Source organism: Dermacentor albipictus, chromosome 4 (genome assembly GCF_038994185.2).
Source record: "Dermacentor albipictus isolate Rhodes 1998 colony chromosome 4, USDA_Dalb.pri_finalv2, whole genome shotgun sequence".
Classification (NCBI taxonomy): Eukaryota; Metazoa; Arthropoda; class Arachnida; order Ixodida; family Ixodidae; genus Dermacentor; species Dermacentor albipictus.
Window position 1 is genome coordinate 122,371,236 of NC_091824.1, and position 18,279 is coordinate 122,389,514.

Genomic DNA, 18,279 nt, shown 5'->3' on the forward strand with positions numbered 1-18,279 from the left:
AGAGAAGAGAGAGGAGGAATAAATGTTTATTGTGCCAAACTGCGAGAAAGTGTTCTTTCTTCGGCCTAGGTGGGCGGCTCTCTGATTGCAGAAAGCCGTTGGCTAATGCCGCGACCCTCGCCCGGTCCACCAAAAGCCTTTGCTGGTCCTCCAGGCTCTGTGCCGTTAACATTGCCTCGCACGCTTCTTCAATGGCTTGTAGCGGTTCTGAAGCTGCATCTTGATTGTTTTTCTTGCGGTGTGGGCAACCCGTAACACATGGCCAGGAAATGACAAGGTGGCCAACAGGAACTTACGAAACCTCCCAGACAAGGTCTTAATGGACTCCTCGACTACATGAATGACTGCTGGGAAAAATGCTAACTCCTGGCAGTATGGAAGCGCGCAGAAGTCACTATGATAGCAAATCCCAACAAGCCACTAAAAATCGGTAAGCTACGGCCCATCTCTCATTTCCTGCACTGGAAAGCTCCTAGGAACACATGGTTCACGATCGCCTCGTACCTCGAAGGCTCGGGACTCATGCCTCACAAGATCTTTGGTGTCCGACAGCTCCCTCTCGGCACAAGATATACTCGCACAGCTTAAGGAAGACCTGTTGGACTGCCTGGAACGCCAGAAAAAGTTATCTGTTTTACCGATAGATGTCAAAGGAGCCTTCGGGCCTGGTATCACGCTGATGGTCTCCGCCCTAACCTATGCTACCGGGTCGTCGCGCGGAGGATTAGCGGGCCCACGCCGCCGTCCGTCCCTTCTCGACGAGGGTTGCTTCTTTCTGATGCGTACGAGTCGAGAGGTTGGATGAATGAACAAGGGGGTTTATGTACATAAGAGAGGCAAACTACTTACAAAGCACATGCGCAAAGGGGGAAGCAAGCATACCATGCCCAGTGTTTCGCTGACGACCGGGGCTGGAAGATGTCAACGGCGAAAGGTCGCTAGAAGGTAAAGCCGCTCCAGCTCCTAGCGTCTCTTGCTGCAGTTCTGGGAAAACCCTCCGTCGTCTCCCCCGCCGCAGCCTGTCACTGAAAGACGCACCTTCTGGTACGGATTAGCACTACAGTCAGTGGCGTAGCAACGGGGCGGAGTCATATAGGTCTTAAGACACCCCTCTTTTCGCCGGCTACACCCGTGGGGGGGAGGGGGGGTGACAGAAGACTTATGGGCCTCGGGTGCCAGACGACCTTGCTACGCCACTGTCCACGTTCACTCGGTGAAATGCTGTTTCGCATCGGCACCACAGTCACGCAGGCCTCCGCTTTTCAGCTAATACGCCAAACTAAACAATACTCACTATGTAAAGTCGCAACCATAAATCTCGGTAGCCACACACAGTAATGAGGAAATCTCATATATGCCTCCATAGGACGAGAGATGGACGGACACGCGGGCAGATTTCTGAGGGAAGTAGCCCTAGAATGCTTACGCATGCGGCGCCAGAAGCATGTGTCTCTTCTTGACCTCGACCTCCCCCCTACACGACGCCGCATAAGCGTGAGCTGGCTAGCCAGCAAGCTTTTGGAGACCAAAGGTGGCCGCGGTTGCGGTGAAGATGATTGACGAGCGCCCAAGCGCCGATGAGTGGCTCGCGAAGAAGCGTTTGAGGTGACGATGACGCCTCTGGTGTGCGAGGGAGAAGAAAATTGCAACAGTGAGCTAACCTTGTGCAATGCCCATGGCAGCAGGGCGATGTATCGGGTCTGAGAGTTCGACCGTGTCCCGTGTCTGCAGTGTCGCTCGGACCTGCTGACCACCAGAGATTGGAAGTGGCGCCCCCGGCAGGACGCAGGGTATGCGTAACCCAAACTCTCTGATTCCCGACCTTCGGAGATGTTCTGGTGGAGAGTTCAGAATGGTGAAGTAGCAAATGGTGGAGCACCAAAATACCGGATTCCGAACCGCCGACGCCTCACATATGGTGCTTTTGCCGTGATACATAACCAGCAGGAGTGTTTGCCGTTGAGCTATAGTTGTTGCCTGCCGTTAAGAACAAAAAACAGCGCGAAGGCCGTCGTACGCTTTAGCTGGACGAGAGCTGATGTACTGTTGGCGCTGCGACGCTAGCGCAGCTGTAAGCGCGGTTATGGGAGCCGCTCCTTTTCTCGTCGTTCTGTCTTGTGTCGGTGAACTCGAGTTTAGAGCTTTACGGATTCCCGAAGCAGGCGCCTCTGGCGCGTGCGTCGCGCATGCCTTGTGTGACGCGGTCGTAACTCATTTGAAAGCTTTTCTACCAGCTTATCAGTGTCTAAGTGCCTAATTCTGTCTCGCGCGCGCAATTAAGCCCCGTATAGTAATGAAACTAGGTCATTCTGCCAGATCCCGATGCTGCAAGCAGCGGCAGCTGTAGCCGTTGGTGTGCCGGCGAGCGTCGAGCAGCGGGGAGACAGAGGGGAGCTATTCCTGCCGGCGAGATCTTTTTTTCCCTCGTCCCCTCTGTGGGCCGTAAAGCTGTTATGCGACAAAAGAGAACGACTTGCGCTCGCGCGTGCGTGCGTGTGTGCTTCTCAGGCGCCACGGTGAGCCGAGATAAAAGGGAGCCCGCGTTCTAATCTCGCGACGGCGCGTTTCCTTTTTTTTTTTTCTTCGCTCAATAACCACATTTGTGGCGCGGTGGGCAGGCCGTTTAGCCGGCGCTTATGACTAGGAACTGGAGAAGAGAAGCGAGGGATGGCAAGGGAGCCTCGGATAGCAAGAGTCAGTAGAACGAAGACACTATACCAAGTCGCCCGAATTTTTTTGCCTACAGTTTACGAATTGGTGCTCGTTCTACGATGTTGCGAAGTATGCGTCATGGTTTATGAATTCTGTTCTTTAAAGAGTGTGTAAAGATGGGATAGGGCGCCACTACACAAAAACGCACGCGCGCACACACACACACACACGCACGCACGCACGCACGCACGCACGAGGGAAATTGCAATGGTACCTGGGCCACCCTCTTGTTGTAACGCAAGATGCCATACTGAGTAGTTCTTGCTTTGAAAAAGTTTGTGTACACAAATTTCAAAAGCAATCCTAATCAGACTCTTTTAACGTCGTGTGTTGTGCGCTACTATTACTCGTTCTGGTCCTGCGTTTTTTTTTTTTGTTTTTTTAAGCGCTTAAGAATGTGTTTGGGATATGAACTGATCACGTTGCTAAGCTTCCCTGCAAAGGAACACTTGGACAGCAAATGAAAGTGTCGGCGGGAACGCTGTACATTTCGCGTACTAGGGGGCCTCGATCGGTCTGACTTAGCAGGTTGCCATCTTCTTGCCCTGCTTTGCCTAGAGAGCATGTAGGCTCCCTAGCTTTGTGGAAAGAGGCGCCTCCCCTGGTGACGAGCACTGCTGCAACGAGCGTGTTTCGCCGCTGTCGCGTATAGTTCCTCGGTGTGCGTGTGTGTGTGTATGTGTAATGCCCTTCGAGTGGGCAGGCTCATCTCGGTCGTGCAGATAGCGCAGTGTTTTGTGCACTCGAGTGTCGCGAGGCTGGAGTAGAGACCCCCCTCCCTCCAAGTGCGGCGGCGGCGTCTGATAAGCGGTGCGGTAAATAGGCGAGCCGTGGGCTGATGGCGTGTCGGGCCGCAGTGTCGCCATGCGTTTGCTCAAGGGGCCGAACTGCGTCCTTGCCGGCCGCTTATCAGCGCCTGAATGGAATCGCGCCCTTTCCCTCTACACCGCTTTTTACGCCTGTGACGTCAATTCTCTCGTTCTCTCTTCAATTGTGTGTCGAGCGTTTTGGCCGCCTTGTACAATGGGTGCAGTAGTAAGTAACACAGCTCGATTTTAAATGTGCGATCGCTTCCGCCTATGACGAGGTAACCTGGCGTAACGCTTCACGTAGCCCGACTGAGCAAAGCCCATCGTTCGTAAGATCTAAGGGCTGTGTTGGCCAGTGACATCGCCATTGGCTGACGTGGGTTTTTGCGAAGAGTTAAATCTTTAAAACATTGTTTGTTGACACCCTTTGCTGTACGGTCCAGTAGCTCTCGCACGCCATGGCCTGTGCGAGGTTTTATTCATTGTTATTACCGGCCATTCAGCAAGAAAAAAAATAACATGTATGTGTGGGTGGGGGAAGGGAGAAAGCTTTCCCGTCAATCGCTTTCCCTGATTTGGCGACCCATTTTCTAACAAACTACCCTCTGTCATGCGCAAACTACAGCCACTAACAGCTACGTACGGAGCCCGTAGTGGGATATGGCATTCCGCCATCACGGTAGAGAATGAGCGGTAGTCACGAGAATTGACCCACCCTAGCAAAATACCATTGATACGTTACACGATTGCACATCACTTCTGCATGCGTTTACAGTTCCGTCAGTGGGGAAAACAACATCAAGAAGAACAAAAGCCTGAAACCTGAATTTTCGCGCGGCGCTGTCTCCATCGGGGCGCGTGCGTGATTTTGTTGCTGCTGCTGCCCAGTTCGTTCCGGGACCTCGTTCGGCAGAGTGTCCATTTGTCAGGAAACGTCGGCGCTGCCTCTCTGGTTTCGCCTTTGCTTCTCGTGTCCCGGTGCTGCACGGAACGGATAAAGGGAACGACGACGCCGGAGCGGAAACGTCGCGCGCGCGTCTCGTTTGAACGTCCGTCGGCCGGCGCCGGGGAAAAGAGAGAAAGAATGAAAGAGAGAGAGAGTGAAAGAAGGAAAAAGAAAAAGAAAGGCTCGCTGGATGCCGCGCGAGCGACGGGCTCGACTTCGCTCGTCTCCGGAGTCGTTGTCGGAGCGCCTCCGGCGTCGTTCCGGAGCTGACGGAAGGCGAGAGGAATAGTGGGGAGGGCGGTGAAAGGGAAGGGGAGGTTGCAGCGGCGGATATTTCTGGTTCTTCTTCGATGGTCGCCGCCGCCTCCCTCCGCTGCCGTCGAAGATAGCCGACGCCGCTGCTTCCCCCCTCCTCCTCCTCCTCCTCCACTTCGGAGCAGCGGCCGTTGGCGCTGCCTTGGCAGCCGTCCGACGTCGCGGCGCCGGCGTAGCCCCCCTCGTCGTCTCTCGGCCTGTCCGGCAGCCGCTCTCCCAAGGGCCTCGTCCTCGCTTGCCCGCGTCGAGGGCCGGTCGCCGGAGGAAAGGGGTTTCACGAGCAAGCGTTTCGGTCCACGGGCACCGAAGTGGGTTGGTATGGGTTGCCGTTGTGTCGGGGAAAAAAAACAAAAATAAATAAGGAGGTGGGTGTCCTTACTCGTCCTGTCCAGTGGTGGACCCCAGTTGCAGCTTTCAGGCACGCGAGTTCGTGCGACTCTTTCTCGCCGCATGCGCCATTCTGAGCGAACTCGCGTTCCTGACGTCTTTGGCGAATGCAGTCGTGTGAGCTTATCGGAGCTGATGGATTGCGGGCGGGAATTAGTAAACGTCCCACGCCACAGCCGTAGGCGAACCGCCGTGAACGGGGTGCACATGGCCCTTTCACTAGCCAGCGTTCCAACCGTAGGTGACGCGCCGCTATGCGACAAAGCGAATATACCACGTGTTTCACGTGTGAAGCTTTCTTAAGCCAATAAATGTTCTCGTCTTGCGTTGCTGTGGAATTACTGTGGTGAGCTTAAAGATGGTGAACGCAAGTGCTTTATGTTTTCTTTCCCCCCCTCTCTCTCTCTCTGTCTCTCTCTCTCACTAGCACCGACCGTTAACATCTCGTAGCGGGTAGCCAGGCTGCGTGTTGTGCTCGCATTAGCTGCAACGAATGCTGGAGTCGCAGTCGGCGGCAAAACAAACTGATATTTCCAATCGAATGATATTTCTATATTTCCAATCGAATAATATCTGCTTGCGTACTGATTACGTTTCCGACTTCCCTTTCATTTCTTTTTGTTCCTCACTCAGTGGTTGTACAAGAACTTATATCCTTGCAAGCACCAGAGCGCCGCAAACGATTGACTGCAATTCTTTTTTGCAAGGAACCGTTTTCGATTTCGGTATCCAGAAAGTGAATGCACCGTGAGTAATGACGCCATTATACAATGGTACGCACCGTTCGTGCGATCGCTGTGGCTGCCACACGCGAGCGCCGCGAAAAACCATGCCCGCAGCACACTTTATTATCATTACTCTTTTTTTTTCTTATAAGCAACATCATACCGATCCTTAGTAGTACGCGTCAACGAATTTTTGCTCCGTATCACAGCGTCACGACAAGGTCGTTGACGCCGCTCCGGCATTTCGAAATCAACCTTAACCTAGTAGCAAATTAAAACGCTGTGTTTCTCGTGACCTTTAGACTTGCTAAGCGCATTTTTTTTTCTTAGCGCGTCAGACGCGTGTGGCAGTGTTCCTAATTAAATTAAATTATGGGGTTTAACGTGCCGAAACCACTTTCTGATTATGAGGCACGCCGTAGTGGAGGACTCCGGAAATTTCGACCACCTGGGGTTCTTTAACGTGCACCTAAATCTAAGCACACGGGTGTTTTCGCATTTCGCCCCCATCGAAATGCGGCCGCCGTGGCCGGGATTCGATCCCGCGACCTCGTGCTCAGCAGCCCAACAGGCAGTGTTCCTGCACGCAACTTCAAAAATATGTCCTTTAAGCGGCATGTTCTGTGATAACTGCCGCAATCGGTTTTACTTATCGCCCGCGCGCTCCCAGCCCGTGCATAGAGAAAGCGTCGAATTGCGGTTATTCAGCTCCTCGTTCGCCCATCAGTTCGTTTCTTTTCGCATACTTTATTGTCAGTATTTTTTTTTCCCCTGTTCCCTGCCTTCTCTCTGCGTGGAGTTTTCCGTGGTCATGTTTCCTGGCGCTGCCTCTCCTCATGTCGGCGGTGTCACGTGACGTACTCATTTTCATACGTGTCGCGCCTCCCAACGCGTGCAAAGTTTTCATCGATCATGACCAATTGGGTACGGGGAACTACATTCTTAGCGCTCATTATAATGTTCGAAAACACGTGTACTATGGACAGAGGAGCAAAGAAGGGAAGAAGCAGGCTGGCATTTGGCACCGGAAGGGGCACGACGCTTGCCTATACGCTTTAGGAAGTGGAGTATAGAAACTTGAGAGCATAGAGATTGAAGATAGGGAGAAAGGAAGCAAATAAAAAGAAAGGAAGAACAAGATGACATATCACAAAGAATAAAACAACGACAAGGAACACAGAAACACGCCATTGTGAAATTTAAAAGACGGTAGATTTTTTCTTTCTTTAACTTTTTTTCTCATCATTTTACAAACAACACACGTGCACCTTTCCACCCCAGTCCCCGTGACGTATTCGTCACGCGGTCATACCGCTCTGGTATGGGAGGACGCAGTGAAGCAATTTCGCTTGTGGAGGCCAGACGGGGCAAATGAAGAGAGCGTCTGTGTTGGCGGTGAAGTTCGCCTCCTGAAATCATGTGTTCGCGGCGCTTCAAATATTTGTGTCTCTGCTATTAATGAACTAACCTGAAAAATTAGCTTTCTCTCTCTCTCTCCAGCATATAACCAAAATTTGCCATTTTTTATTAAAAATTTAACAGAATTAATGCAGGCTTCACTTCGAAATAGTTTGGATATTTGCTACGTGTTCATTCCAGCGGTAAGTGTAGTGGTGAATAGCTACCTCGATTTCTTGGCTTGTTTTACGTCTTCCCCCGCGCTACAACCGTGGTTTTCTTCATCGTATGTATAACATTCTGGCGCATTCTTCAGTAGCGCGCTTTTCCACGTACCAAATAGATTTGCATATGTCGCAGTGTTCGTTGTTCGCTGGGAACAGCGACTTCAAACCTGTGTGAACGGTGTTACCGTGCATAACATTGAGCTTTCGCCTCGCTAGAGCCAATAGCTGAGTGCCACCTCCTTTTCTCGTGTCGCAGAGTCTCCACCGCCGCCGTACAGTCTGCAGACCTTGGAGGAGAGCTACCTACCCATTGGTGAGTGTGCCGGAAGCATCAGCCGTTGTGTATTCAATGTTTTTTATTTTTTTCGTGCACTTTACAAAAAGTTCACGACAGCTACACGAATCACGTCACTACAGATAATTTATGTACCGAGGCGCACATCATTTGCAAGAAAGAGCAGAGGAATCACTTCGCTAATTACACTAATTGCATTAATAAACTACTTAGTTTCAATATTTCCGGCACGTGTTTATGTCGGAAAGTCGAAGGAAATCGTCATAGAAGTCTAGTTCCTATTTGCAACTTTTTTCGGCTCATTTTCATGCGGGAAGGCTGCAAGTTGTTACATAAAGGTCAAGTTCCGTGTTTCAGCATTTCAAAACGGCCGTGTAAACCGGAATAGCTAGCCTCAAGTTATTCGTTGAATTTACGTGATTACGCACGCAGCTCTGCGAAGCACACAGCTCGTGGTGCAACCCTCCTGTGACGTAGCAGGGCGGCGCAATAATCAAGCTGACATCGCACTTGCCTCTTATAATATACGCCCAGTAGCCCCGGACAGAGGGGGGCCAAGATGAAATCTCTCTCTCTCTCTCTCTCTCTCTCTCTCTCTCTCTCTCTCTCTCTCTCTCCTCGCAGTCTTGTTCCCACTCCCGATTGGATGCATATAGATAACTTCGGCAGCAGGGGCGAGGCGGACCGAACCGCTTTATCGCGCCGTATATAACCCAGCTTCAATTTGTTATGCCGCCCTGCTACGTCCCAGGAAGGTTGCACCGAGAGCTGTGCTTTGCAATGCTGCGTGCGTGATCCGGTAAACTGAACAAATAATTTGTAAGTCAATAATTTCGGCTTGCATGGCCGTGTTGAACAGTTCAATCGCGGAGCTAGAAATGTATTGCCGTTCCGTGCGAATTTACGATTTCAACATGTGCTCTAAAGGTTAACTGAGAAGTTCATTAGCACGGTTAGTTTAATTATTTAATTGATTACTCTGGTATTTCTTGCGAATTATGTCCGCCTGCGCACATAATTATTCTGTAGTGGGGTCATATGCGGAGACTTGGCGGGCGTTTCTTTTTTTTTTTAAGAGTGTTCAAAGTAAAAGAAACAAAAAAAAACACTGTAGACTGCGGTGCGACGCACCACGGTTCAACCGATGAAGTTGTGCAGGACGGTCACTTGATGCTTGAACCCCGCGGTCGAGTCAACTCGTTTGCCTGTGGCGCTCGTCTTAAGCGGGCACGGGTGTGCGAATAATACATTCAGATAACGCTTCGAATATTGCCCTATATTCGATACGGTCCTCGAATCGAATAGTCACTTATTGAAAATACCAATATTTTTCTAATACTTGACGTCGTCGGCTGTACGCGATCAAACATCGAATGCGATAACTTTCATCCAACCTACAGCCAGACTTTTCCGCCTAAACACGACCACTAGCAATAAAATGTTGAGACACGGCATTCGGCAGTGGGTATTGTGTTTTTGGTGCTATTTATAGCTTGCATCACCTGTTTCACGTAAAGGAAGCAACTGTGTAAAGAAAAGGAACACCGTAAAGAAACACCTTGCATGACAGCATACTTTATACATTAGTGTCACCATCTGCCGCGACAATTCGAACAGAAGAATCTCTCTCTCTCTCTCTCTCTCTCTCTCTCTCTCTCTCTCTCTCTTATCCTCGCCTCAGACGACATGCATGTTTTGTCGCGACGGTATAGGGATATTAATATTTGTCCTCGAGGTTACTTTTTATGAGCTGCTAATGCATGACCGCGTATTCTCCTCAGAGCCCCGAGTTTGCTAACGAGCTGCTTAGTCGTTCCTATATACTGATGGATTTGTGTCTTTAATAGAGCATGTTTTATAATGTGCTTTGTAATGACAGAAACTTTCTATTGTTGCTAATACCAACATGTTAAAATTGTTTGATATTATAGGTGACGAAGATGCACATTATTCGCAAGCTATTTGAAAAATATTCGATTACATACGATTTGGTTTCAAAAACCGGTATTCGCACAACCCCTTACGAATGAGTCGATTCGACCGTGGGGTCACGAGTCAGGCGCGAGTCATGGCACGAGTGCGTGTACTTGCCTCGCGACTGCGTATTGCAAATGTTACTGGATAGGGGGTATGTTAATATATATTAATGAAATGAGGCGGGTCACGTTACTTGAATTCAGTTCCAAATTCAGTTCTCTCTCCCTCTCTCTCTTTGAGGGGTAAAGGGACAGACCAGAGTACGTATTATTTTCTTTATCATTTTTTTTTTGTAGCTGCGCGCGTTCATCTAATTGCGGGAGTTAGGCGAGAACGCGAAGCTGTGTAGCTCTATAGTTCCAGCGTTGCGTGATACCGCCCGTCAAACGTGATTCTGAATCCGTTCCCGCTGCTGCTTTTCGCAGAATCGTCGCCGCCGCCTCCTTACAGCTTTCAGTCGATGGCAGATGCCTGCTCGTCGCCTTTTGGTGAGTGTGCCTTGCATTATCATCTTGCTTCACTTTAATGCGCTAGCATTTAATAGGGGACACACTCCAAGGACGTGCCGATCCCGGAGGCAGCGTGTGGTCATCGTAGGCGTGGGCTGTCCGTTCCTGATATCTGTGCAGGATAAGCGCCCTCGCAGGAGTTTTCTATAATGGGACAAGCACGAAGGACAATATAAGCGTGGTGTTCAATGCCACATGGGCCGCAGTTCATGCAAGCGACTGTTGAAGGTGATAGCACGTACGATGAAGTGCGTCGCAGTAAGCATTCTAATATAACGAAATTTAACACTAATGTAAGGAAGCATTAAGTTAGGAATATAATCAATAACTTAATGTAATGAAGTTGCGTTATTCTGAGCTCTTCAACTTAGGAAAAGGCTCTCCGTTTGTAACTCCACTTTTGCTGGAATAGTGCACGGAAGTTGTTGTTGTTGTTGTTGTTGTAGCCTGTGGCACGTCTGGCTCCTACCCACGATGGGGGATTGGCCAAGAAATGGATGGATTATTCCAAAATAATTTATAGCATAAATTTCCTATTATCTATGGGAATAGCATTGAATAGGGTTGAATAACCGGCTAAAATAAAATCAGGAAGGTGCTGTTGAGTGATAAATAATTAATTTAAAAGTAATAATAAAAATAGAATTTAGCAGGGCATTCGTTTAGATTCTGTAAGGAATGTTTGGACAGCGAAGCATGCATCCCTGTGGCTGAAACCCAAAGTGGACGCCCCGAACGAAAGAATTGCAGGTTCTGTCAAGTCCAGGCCAATTCTTCTAAATGGCATCTCCAACAATCTTTTTCTTAACGCAGCAAAGCGGCGACAAGATAGAAGATAGTGCTGTATCGTCTCCTCCTCCTCACAAAAAGAACAAAGGGGAGAGGGAACCAAACCCGACCTGTGTAAATAGAAATTTAGGGAGGGAATGCGGCAGCGTAATTTGGTGAGGCAGACCTCAAGCATCTTTGTATAACAAGAATCGCTATGCCAGGGAAATGCCAGGTGTTTATACTCTGGAGAAGCTGTCAACTGTGGGTTTGATAAGGCTGATCTAATTGATCTCATCCGAAATCTTGCCGCCGTGATCTCTGCCACGTCCCGAATTTTGCGCGGTTTCCTTCTCGATTTGATATCCTACAACGGTTGATAGGAAACCGCGCGTGGTAGATGAACGACTAAAGCCTGTTCGTGGACGCCGACAAGCCACATAGCAAACCCAGTTTCTGGTAAATATCCACTTTTGCTACATGCGATAGGCGAGGAGAGGTCTGGCGGCAAGGCAAGGCCGTTCGCTTATCTTCTCGGTACAAGATAGCAAATGTGTATCTGATACACGTTTCGTCCATTGCTACTACAGGGACCGAGGTTAGGTCCACTACAACAATGTGTGAGTCAGCGAGCGAAAGACCCGAGAACCGTTCGGAATGATGGCAGGAGCCGAAGAAGCAATTATTATTATTATTATTATTATTATTATTATTATTATTATTATTATTATTATTATTATTATTATTATTATTATTATTATTCCATTTTTCTTCTAAGCTCGCAGCATGAGGCACGAGACACGTGCGCCAGAGCGCACCATATATAGAAGGCGGCCGAGGAAGATGACGATGACCGCTAGAGGGCTGCCCTCCTTGTAGAAGAACGAAGGGCTGGGTATCGTTCGAAGCACGGGAAGCTCAAGAGTAAAATTCTATACGAAAAACGCCTGAGGAAATTGGACGATAACAGGTGGGCAGCTAAGATATTTAAATACCTATACAGAAAGAGCATTGACTCACGATGGCGGAAAAGAACTAGGAAGCTAACCAGTAAGTATGCCAGACACGAGAACAGCACGTGGTGCAGCGGGGCCCAAGAAAACAGCCACACACGTGATAGGCAACAACAATAGCCTTAGATGCCGGGAGATCGGGTAGATCCGTCGCTTAAGCGGTTGTAAAGTCGTTCAAAGCGGATAATGATGGCGAGGTCGCCAGGTATGACCCTTCATATCGCCACGACTTCTTCACGTCCGTTGAGGCCGATGGTAACACGTTTTTTTCTGTCCGCTTCGGTACCTCGAAAGGGCCATCGTAGGGAGGCGTAAGAGATGGTCGGACGCCTTCATGCCGTACGAAAACGTGGCTCGCTGTAGGCACGCCTTTGCTGACGAAAACATTACCGTTGCGCAAGTTTCGCGCGGAAGCCGCCGTATCGCGTTCATACGGCGGGTGCCGTAGCTGCGAGCGGGGCCTAATTGTCCAGTCGATGCCCTGATGACCGGTGCAGTGCTGGAGTGGCTTGGCGCTAAATAATTTCGAATGTGCCGAGACCGTGCACAAGTCCGACAAAGGCCTCGGTAAGTAGCTCTACAGGCGGGTTCTATGTAGAGCTTTTTCGCTACACGGAATTTTGGTTTATTTATTGATTAATGGACGATTGATTAATTGGTCGCTGGATTGTTTGTCATGGGTGCGCTGGTGAACCATCTCAAACCAGCACACTTGCTATGACTCGCTGAAGCGCGGGTTTTCGGATTAGTATTTGACTACATTGGCTTTTCTAACGTATACGCCCGATTCTACGTACACCCGTGAGCAGAAGTGTACGGACCACAGGGTCGCCGAAAGAATGGAATTTCTTCGTAGTTAACATGCATCAACTGGAATTGACGTGTGCACTGGAAAGTTCGCAATGCCAACCTCGGAGTGCAGTACCATTTTTCAACTTATATTCATTGGCAAAGATAACCGATGGTCATTAAGGGTTACGGACTGGATCTCAAGGGAAGGGAAGCGTAGCATGGGGCGGCAGAAAGTTAGGTGGGCGGATGAGATTAAGAAGTTTGCAGGGACGGCATGGCCACAATTAGTACATGACCGGGGTTGTTGGAGAAGTATGGGAGAGGCCTTTGCCCTGCAGTGGGCGTAACCAGGCTGATGATGATGAAAGGAGGCAATCAGCTTGATCGTGCAATCCCTGGTCCCTGTACTTTTGCTCACAGGTGTACACTGGCGCTTTTCCTTTCTACCTTCCAATGCCAGCGCAGCCGCTCTGGCCGGGATTCGAAACCAGGGCCACACATTCGACAGAAGAACGTTATAACCGCTGAGTAACCGCGGTAGGCCACTTTAGGCAGTTTAATGCGCCTTGTTCAGGGACGTCCAGGATATCAACTCCAGAGTAACTCACCTTATGGTCTGGCATGTCCCGCACGCTGTTCATTGTCTGTCGTAAAACTTTCTCATGTTCGTTGTTAAAATCGAAAACTGGCCCTATTATTATTATTATTATTATTATTATTATTATTATTATTATTATTTTATATGGATATGAACTCGTCATTTCCCACAGTGTCGATTTTTGTCATTTTTGTTTCGATTCCGTAGGGAGACAGGCCGCACTGCCGACCGTTTTCTGCTTCAAAAGTACTAGGACCGTAACCAAATCCGTCGTCGGCACAAAAAAAAGAAGGAAAAAAAAACGTTTTGAGTGACCGTTTGTAGTCCTTGTGCGCATTTTCAGTCGTGCGCGTAGTGTCCACTATCTCTCTCTTTGTCCCTTCCTTATCCTCAGTGTTGGGTAGCAAACCAGACATTCGTCTGGTTGACCTCCCTGATAAAAGGTGAAAAAAGGACACCGACCAATGAAACAATACAAAAAATAAAGCTCCCCGTTTCTCATATCCGTTCTTTCTTTCTCTCGCTTATTTCAGTTCTCTTAACTACTTTCGTTTAACGTCGGTACTTTCGTTTCGTCGGTACTTTCGTAACGTCGGTAAATTCGTTTCAACGTCGTCGCTACAGTGAAACATGCTTAAAGGGGACGTGCACCCTTTCCTCGTGTGCCCCATCCATATATACGAACAAGCACAACACGAAGTATCTCACGCCCCATGGCGGCGGCAGCCGACTATCTCGGCCCGCTATGCGGTCCCGTTCGACCGCCGATCAAGCGCGCTCCGATTTTTTCTTCTCGCTTCTCCCGCGTCTCCCTTCTATGAACGCCGGCGGCGACCGAGCCCGTGTCTAGACACTGTTCATCGACCGCGTCGCGTCTCCTCTGCCCACCTGTGCCGGCTGCCGTCCTGCTGGTTACTATTTTTCTTCTCCATCTCGATCCCCGCCCCGTGTGTTGTATGCGTGCGTGCCTGCCGTGCGGGCCGGGCCCGCTTCGACCGCAAGGCCACCAAGGCCGCCGTGCACTCAGCCAGGCGGGCGCCGGGGTGGGCGGCGGCGTCGCCAGCGCGCCGCTGCGCACGCTTGTGCGTGTGTGTGTGCGTGCGCGCGCGCGTGCGTGTGCGTGTGTGTGTGTGTGTGTGTGTGTGTGTGTGTGTGTGTGTGTGTGTGTGGCTGCTGTTCGCGCGCCCGGTGCGCTTTCGTTTCTTCGTGAAAATTTTTATTCCCTGTGTATGTATAGCATGCTTCGTTATTTTGCCCTCTTCGTTTTCATGTGGCCCTCTCTGGTCCCCGGTCACGTAGCGCGACTCTGCCCCGGGTGCGGCCGGGGCCGCGTCCCTTCGCGCGCTGTGTCGGAGGAGCGGACGTGGCGCTACGCGTACACGCAAGTGGAGAGAGAGAGAGAGAGAGAGAGAGAGAGAGAGAGAGAGAGAGAGAGAGACGAAAACACGTGAGAGAGAAATGAGACAGGGCCTAAGCCTAACCATAACGATGTAACCACTCGCTGTCTGTCCCGTTACGCGTCTGTGCAGTTCGGTTCCAACAAGTGAAAGCAGAGAAGTTGGAAACGCGTTGCAGTGTATGTAGCTCTCTGTATAACGAAATTCTTTCGTTGGAAGCGCTTCGAGCTGTACGCGTCTCAGTGTTGCCCGACGAGTGTCGCTCGTGGGCTGTGTATATATGGCCGCCGTGTGCGCGGGTACAGAGGGAAAATTTGCGAGATCCGGGAAGACTTTCGCTCTACAGGGCGAGGTTCCTCGTTATGTTTTGACTGCTATATGCTATTTAATTGCGCGAAAACATCTCACCACCTTTTCCGCATTTCTAGCTTTCAATTTAAAGCAAAAGGGATTGCGAAATAAATGTTCTATTTGCTTATGTTGAAAAAAGAACCCTAAATTCCAAATAACTTTGAATGCCCTGCGATTTGGTGGGGTGTGTCTGGACCCCGCTTAGGTTTCGGCCAAAGGCTGTTGGCCTTTCGCGGCCTCCTCGGCTTGCCGGACGGCCCAGAGTTGGTGCTGCAGGTCCGAGCTGAGCAACGGGAACTCCCAGCGCGCGCGGAGGCTGTCGCTGTTTTAGGCTGCATCACCGTTGGTGTGTATTATCCCCGTACATTCCCATAGGATATGCTCTAGGGTGGCTCTAGAGTCGCAATATCTGCACTTGTCGGTCGTGTATAAATCTGGGTGTATTAGTTGCATGATAGCTGCACTCCGATAGGATCTGGTTTGTAACTGCCGCCATTCGACAGACTGATTCTTGCTTAATTTTGGGTGCGGCGGCGGGAATGTGGGCGCCTCTGCAATGTATTATTCTTTTTAAGTGCTATTGGTGCAGCCCCACGGCAGTTGAACGTGAGCGACAGCGCAATTGCTGTCGTTCACCTGCCTTAAGGAGCACAGCGCCAGCATGCGGCACCGGGTACCACCTGCGTAACGGCCGCCGATACCTGTAACAGGCCGTCAAACCAGGGACTGGTAAACGCCGCCAATACGACCAAATATGCACACGTAGGCACCGCTTCGTACATATCACCAACCATCCGTAGTGCCATGCTCAATTTACGGGTCAACAGTCCCTCAACGGACACTATAGTACATATCGTCGCACCAACTCCCTCGTAGTTACGTCGCACATGCAACCGAGCTGAATCGTCAGTGTCTCTGCATATATCTATTTTATTTGCTCCAGTTTTTTCAGTTACATAAGCATATGTAAAACGGAGTAAAACACGTCTTTTACCTTTTCTTTACCGTAACCACAATTATATTTGAGAGACCCGAATTTAGGAACCCAAAGCTTAGCGCGGCCGCCCTATCCTCCCTGCCTCCAAGCGGAGTTCGGATTCAGCGCGGTACGGACGGGTATTTCGTGGTCACGCTGTATATAGCCGTTTGCCGGCTCCGTTTCTAAAGCACTTCAATGTTATGCCCTGCTTATAAGTCCGGTAGTGTGCACAAGCACAAATAATCGCAAGCGTCGACCGTGGCCAGCTAGGGTCCGTGCGTACAGCCAGCGCGGGACGGAGCCCAAGCGTGTCAGGTTTCGCTCAGGCGCTCGCTTCCTTCCCAACGTCGGCGGTTGGCGGCTTCGGGGCGGCGTCGTGTCCGCTGCCAGCGTCAGGTGCCACGCGAGCCATTGTTTTCTTTTCGGGCCCCGGACTATTGTTTCAGCCCGCCACAAATGTGGATCCGGGCCGGCGCTCGTAGCCCCCTGGGATTGCGCGGACTTTGTACAAGCTCGGCTTTGTGGATCGTAAAATCGGTGCATGTTGTGTGCAGATGGGTCGCGTACACGTCTCGTTCACTTGGCGCTGCTGCGTTGACACGGACGTTCTGGGAAATCTCAGTACGTTACGAGTCGAGGTGACGGGAGAGCGATAAACATTTTCGAGACGGGCGAAAGAAATGGGGTGCCGGCTCGTATGCGCTCAACTGGCGCGGAGTGCATCAAGGCACAGTGGTGTGTTTGTGCATCTTTTGAGATCATTGGTGAAGCTCGGTGCTCGGTCCTGTCCCTCCTCTGTCAGAAAGTACTTTGTGGACGCCTCCTTCAGAAAATGGTTGGCGCTTTGTCGCTGTACAACTGCTGCGTACCGTCCACCTTGCGATTAGACGGCGTTATTGTTAAAAAATAAAATTACGAAGAAAAGGAACACAAATACTGAATGCCCTTTGCATGGAACCAACACTGAACGGACTTGCGATAGCAAGTTCAGATCTCTGTTGCACACAGCGAATGTCGCTGACATAAGCCTACCGTACAGGCAAGGTGTTATGAAATGTCTACTGTATTTCTATTGACTTCTATTGGCGTATATCGACTTTATGTGGAGGTGCAATTGAATGTCATGTTTAACAAGGGTGGAGGCTTGGGCTAGTTGCTAATTCGTTGTCCTTCGCGCTGTACGCCGCTTCTATCATGTATAGTTTTGTTAGGGTACACGGGAGCCCGGCTTTTTTTCTTTTCGGTTGGATGTATGTAAGTGCTCCTGTTTATGAATAGCCGCTTCAGTTGCACGTTGACGAACTTGAGCTAGAACGGTGCAGACGATGCAGATACTGCGCGCCTTGGTGAAACCTCAGTGTTCGCTGCGGCGCGGTATAGTGGCGCCATCTAGTTCCGCATTCGGCGATTTGCGTCGTTTTTCGCCTTTGTCTTTAGCTTTTACGTATGATGAACGAGAGGACCCAGACAAAATTACATGAGCCTGTGAGGATTTAAATCATAGCTTACTGTCGTAGGTAAAAGTTTGCTTGATTAGACATTGCGAAGGATTTAAATCATAGCTTACTGTCGTTGGTAAAAGTTTGCTTGATTGGACATCGCGAAGGCACAGATGACGCAAAAGAGGATTCAGACAAGAGGCTGCACGAACCAATCCAAACACTACTAAATATAACATGCAAGTTGCGAATGTAGAGCAGCGCTTCGTACTAGAAGTGACAGCGTCAGATATTTCTTTTGAGAGCGTAATAGTGGTGCATCGTAAGCCCATTAGATGCGCAACTTTTACGTTTCATATGTTTCGGAAGAGTTTGCGCCTTCAGCTGCGAAGTCGGCCCAAATGGTTCCCGCAGTTCCATGTCCTCTGTAAATATATGTAATACGGTTAAAATATACGCGGCGACTCGCGGGTTGGCATGTCCTCGGTAAATATGTGCATTGCGGTTAAAATATATGCGGCGACATGCCAGTTGGCATCCTGCCAGACGCGTTCGAGCTTGTAGGCGCACGTTCAGAGGGTGAAAACTTGCTCGTTGATCTTCGTTACGAACATCCCGGTGCTCCTCATAACAAAGTTAGTG

General features: G+C 50.0%; 1 protein-coding gene across 1 annotated transcript in view; it reads left to right on the forward strand.

Annotated features, from left to right (window-relative positions):
• Nucleotides 1–18,279, forward strand: part of LOC135917771 (mothers against decapentaplegic homolog 6-like) — a 103,681-nt gene that overhangs the window by 50,102 nt on the left and 35,300 nt on the right. Inside the window, exons 2-3 of the mRNA XM_065451363.1 lie at nt 7,776–7,832; nt 10,217–10,279. Of these exons, the coding sequence (XP_065307435.1) occupies nt 7,776–7,832; nt 10,217–10,279 (120 nt within the window). The remainder of the gene's footprint in view (nt 1–7,775; nt 7,833–10,216; nt 10,280–18,279) is intronic.